Raw genomic sequence first — 4920 nt, forward strand, 5'->3', positions numbered from 1 at the left:
CTTCACCCCAGGCTGGCTAGCCACTTACCGCAGTCTCTACAAGAAATGCAGGCCCAATTAGCCCACCTGACAAAACAAGTCTACCTGGTACCAACGGTAAAAAGTTGTTTATTATTCCATACTAAAATTTTCAAACAAAACAAAGTGACAGTAGAAAAGAAATAAAGAATCTCCTTCAGAGACATAGGGCAGATCCTGAGATGAAAGTTTCACAGTGGAAAGAAAACATTATCCAAACTTCTTTATTATGAAGCATAAAAAGAAGAGTCCATTGCACAAGGCTTCTCAAGCACATCTTTTCACCTCCTCTATTCTCTTTAACCAAAGCCTGTGAAAACAAGATCCTACTTGATTCCCATATTTCCATGGTCAACCAAACAAAAGCAAAGAGAGAGAGACTGCAATTTTTTAAGCTTTCCAGCAAGTTTCATAAGGTATAAGCAATGGAATGATTTGATAATAAACATAATGATAAGTGTTTTCAAGTCTAAAAATGACCATATAAATGTTATCGGTGTCGAACTCGAACTCCAACAACCTACAAGAGTTCACTTGGAAGCATAAACATATTAATGAAGTTATATATGATTAGGGTTTCCAAGAGCAACTCTAATACTTCTGCACAACTCTCTTTCTCTCTATCTATCCCCACCAAAAATGGAAATTAATCACCTTCTGTACTCTACTTACTTAAGATGGCCCCTGACATTTTACAATCCCTCAAGGATGGAAGGACCAACGGGCCACAAAAAGGAAAGTCTGGATAGCGGGAACCATTATCCATCGTTCGTTTAACCTCTGGTCCTCATGATTGTGATGCTTCCCTTTCCGCCTTCAGTGTGAATCTTGGTTTTACCTACTACAGGCTTTCCAGAGAAAGCTGAAGTTGGGTAAGATTCAGATGGATCTTCGGGTTGATGCTTCAATTTTGATGGTGGAGGTGTACGGATGCGCTGGTTTATGTCCTTCAATGTCACATCTCCATGGAATCCACAGGGCTTGATAAAGGCAAATGGATAGGCAACTGAAGAAGCCAATTTAGTGGGAGTTCTAATATATGACTTCCGACCTGCACGTATAGACAAATGGTTTGCAGGAAATTAATTTGGATGGATAAAGGTGAAAGAATTATCAGTGACACGAGGAAATCAAGCACAGTGCGTCAACACTGTAAAGAAAACTTCAAAATATGTCATCAATTGACATTGATATAAAACATACAGCGGTCTCATATTCTTCGGCAAAAATGAAACACTACAAAGTTGAGCAGAATTAAACCTTTAAAAATTATGTTTGGAGGAGCTCGAGTAGGATGATGTTGAACCACATTAGATTTGAACTCAGGTGCACCATCACAAAACTCTATAAGTTCAAATAAACTAATGTCATGTGACACTTCAAAAGAAAATTTACTACGAGGAAAAAGCATAACCAAATGTCACCTGATACATCAATTTGAATGTCCGAAGTCCCAGCAAAGCTCCTGAGTTCCACATTGTAAGGTATTTATATAATTTAAATTAATAATTTCAAACAAAACAATTTGGATGCACGCAAAAAAAAAACATACAAATCCTCAGGACTACAATGCATATCGGCATCATTAAGGCATTCAGCAATCCAACCTTCAGGTGAGTGATCCAAATTCTCGTGACAAGAAATGAGCACATTATCTAAGACAAATACATAACGATTAGACAAATCCAAGAAGAAAACTAGGACATCAATACATATTTTTTACACTAAAGTAGTGTCTAGTTTGAGACAAACCTGCAAGTCCAGAACACTCAGGAATCCCATATGAAACTTCAGCAAGAGCTGCTGGACTGGAAACAACCTTATTCTGGATATAGAAATATAACAAAAGGACACTTCAAATTCACCCAAATTCTATAATAGTAGTAAACTTGTTCCTATTGACAAGTCTAACATCATATTCGATAACTTAAATTTTCATATCTAGGAGGATCTAGCACAAACAAGCATTGAAAAGTACTGAAGTTACAGGTGAACGATGAGATAGTAAATAACATAGCTTTAAAGAAAATACAAATGAGAAGCCTGCTTTTGGCCTATAGAAATTTTATATTCGTTACGAGATTTAAAAAAGAAAATGTATCAATGAAGCTGCTCGATAAAGCATATCACGTAAACATTAAAGATTGCCAGTACGCTCCTTGCGAACAACATGAAGTTCATTTTACTGACAATATTAACGAGAAAAGAAGAAGAAGAAGAAGAAGAAAAGAAAACACATCATCAATCGTGATAAGCAATAAAGTACAACAAATAATATGATTGACAAGTTTGACTCAAGTCCATCCGAATTCTTCGGTCACACAACATGATTGCTTAACTTGACTAACAAAAACAGAAACAAACAAACAGGATGTGTATATCACTTGCATGTGATCTTAGAAAGCATGGTCATACAGCATGCTTGCTTAGTTCGAATATAAAACAAAACAAAACAGGATTTGTATATCACTTACATGTGATTTTAGAAATCTAGAAGACAAATCTTCACGGCAGATGGATGTTTCCAAATCTTGAGCAGTAAACTGCAACATCCGCCGTCTCTTTGCTTGTGAATGAGTTTCCCTCGATTCTTCTGATTTCTTGTTCCTATCATCTGAATCCCACTTCTCCACATTAAAAGTGACAAAGAACCAAGCACTCTTTACACTAAATACAAGTGATATACATCACACAAAAAAACGGTTTACTTGGAAGGAATTGAAGGGTTAGAGGAAGGTGTAAAGTTCTTACCACTACACGTAACATGATATGCCAAGTCCCCACAAGCTTTAACAGGAGTTGTTTCATCAAACACATACGAAAGGTCACCATTTTCCGAGACCCCGTCCCACAGGCATTCTGATATTTCTGCTCATGAGAATGAAAACGAAACGATGTCTCCATAATGAGCAAGTTTAATACTACATAATTAGATAACGCATAACATAACAAACAAATTAAACCAGGTAACACTCACCTATATCAGTATCCTTCTGAATAGTATACCCATCACCTTCCCAATTCCAAGTATCACTAATAAAATTGCATATAAAAGCAATTAAGAAAATGCACAACTATTCAAATGCAGCACTTAATAACATAATAGAAATGGAAAATAATCAGTGCAATCTTAGCTAAGCAAATCAAACTAAAAGAAGTCTAACATCGAGAAGGATAAAATTAAACCAAGGGTGAGGATTTTCTCAGCAAAATGACAACCATTTATCTCAAAAAGAACCGATTAAACAATTGGGATCCGAAAGAGGACAGGACTGTAAGAACAGTACAAACAATATAGCAAGTAATTAGCTCTCAATGATATAGTACATTGGTGACACCTGAAGTAGTCAAACAGAAACGAAAAAAGCCCAAAAGAAAACAGTAATGCAATGACCCATTGCTTCAATTAGATCCATAAGCCTCATCCTGGTCCCCATAACAACCTCAAATAACAAGTCAAAGAGGACGAAAATCAGTGTCGATGAAAAAAACAACTCAATCCCAGCACAAAGCTCCCGAAACTCTCCCCTCTAACACCACAGCCATCTAAAAACAAACCCTCAAAGAAACTGCCCACAAAACAAGAAATGAACAAGGAGAAATAGATCTTCGAGGAAAGACCCATTACAAGAAATCGTAGAACAAGCATCCAGAAACCAGAGGAATCAAAGAAAGAGGGAGATAGAAGAAGAGGGAGATGATTGATTTTACTTGTTTTTGGCGGCATCATCCATGATTGAAAAAGTGAAAGAAAAGAGAGGTTGACGAATTGGTGTTGGGTGCGATCGAAAAAGAGGGGTTTGAAGAAGAGAGAAAGAGGTTGGGAGGCTGGTGGTGGATGTTTGTGTTGGTGTTTTGGTAGATAATGGGGGATTATGGGCGGAGAAGAAGGAGAAAAAGTGCCCACTAGCCGAGTAACTCGCAAACCAGCGCCTTACTACTCCTCTTTTTCTTTTTCTTCTTCTTCTTTCTTTTCTTTTTTATTTTTATATATATATTTATCGATTTTAATTTTCAATTTTACTGTTCCCAAAGGGACACAAAGAGATATCAAAGAGAAAAACACATAGCCACGTGACAGTGACAGCACGCTTTTACTCTTAAGGCTTCCACTTTTCTTTAAACACTCTATTTTTTTTTTTCCTACCATAAAATAGAAAATTATAGTTATTGTTAATAATATATCTATTCTCATTGCATTAAATTGGTGATATTTTTATATATTTTATTAGTATTAAAGGAAAAAGATTATCAAAGATATCCCTTCATATTTAACACTGAAATTGTAAGATTGTGAACTATAAAACCAAACCATTCAGTAAATATAGGAAAATATTTAAATAACCTAGACATAGAATGAAGTGTTTTTCTTTATTTTATAAATAGTTTTAACATTTTACTATTTTCTAAAATGCCTTTATTTAATACTGATATCAAATTGTTTGATTTGACGGATGTATTTGTATTGACCAATATTTTCATCCTTGGTCATGATTATTCAGATACCATTTTATATTTTAAATTAAATGGTTAAATGATATATATATATATATACATTAAAGTTTTAGTTGAAAGTAAGAAAAATGGTCAAAAATAGAAATTTTGAAAAAATTATATTTAATTATAAATCAATTATAATGAATTTTGTCTTTTAATAGTTTTTTCTAGGTTAATTTTAATAAATATAACAAAACATTTAAATATTTACGGCTCACGTAACCAAATCAAAAAGTCCATAAAATTTATAATGATTTTTCACCTCTTTTTTCGAATTATTCATCTCCTTTTTCTATTATTAATTTCTTCTTCATTGTATAGTACTAAGAATACAAGATGGTTTAGACTTGGTATGAGATCGTTTAGATTTACTATGAGATCGTTTAGATTAGGTAGAACGGTACA

At 34.4% G+C, this 4920-nt stretch overlaps 1 protein-coding gene across 1 annotated transcript; it reads right to left on the bottom strand.

Moving 5' to 3' along the window:
• Nucleotides 1-394: 394 nt before the first annotated feature.
• LOC101213117 (protein XRI1) lies at nucleotides 395-3996 on the bottom strand. Its single transcript, XM_004144336.3, has 9 exons — nucleotides 3730-3996; nucleotides 2996-3051; nucleotides 2770-2886; nucleotides 2493-2632; nucleotides 1771-1843; nucleotides 1571-1673; nucleotides 1443-1483; nucleotides 1279-1362; nucleotides 395-1069 (listed from the first exon to the last, which is right to left on the bottom strand). The coding sequence occupies exons 1-9, from the start codon at nucleotides 3750-3752 to the stop codon at nucleotides 792-794; spliced, it is 915 nt and encodes a 304-aa protein (XP_004144384.1). The 5' UTR covers nucleotides 3753-3996; the 3' UTR covers nucleotides 395-791.
• Nucleotides 3997-4920: the final 924 nt, after the last annotated feature.

Source organism: Cucumis sativus, chromosome 3, assembly GCF_000004075.3.
Source record: "Cucumis sativus cultivar 9930 chromosome 3, Cucumber_9930_V3, whole genome shotgun sequence".
Classification (NCBI taxonomy): Eukaryota; Viridiplantae; Streptophyta; class Magnoliopsida; order Cucurbitales; family Cucurbitaceae; genus Cucumis; species Cucumis sativus.

What these genes read in the sequence shown, in the direction of transcription:
- LOC101213117 (XM_004144336.3), bottom strand. Translation starts at nt 3,752, where the DNA reads ATGGATGATGCCGCCAAAAACAA. An exon ending in TGAGTGTTCTGGACTTGCAG is followed by an intron (nt 1,674 to 1,770) that starts GTTTGTCTCAAA and finishes TATTTGTCTTAG; the next exon opens with ATAATGTGCTCATTTCTTGT. An exon ending in CATTCAAATTGATGTATCAG is followed by an intron (nt 1,363 to 1,442) that starts GTGACATTTGGT and finishes TTGAACTTATAG; the next exon opens with AGTTTTGTGATGGTGCACCT.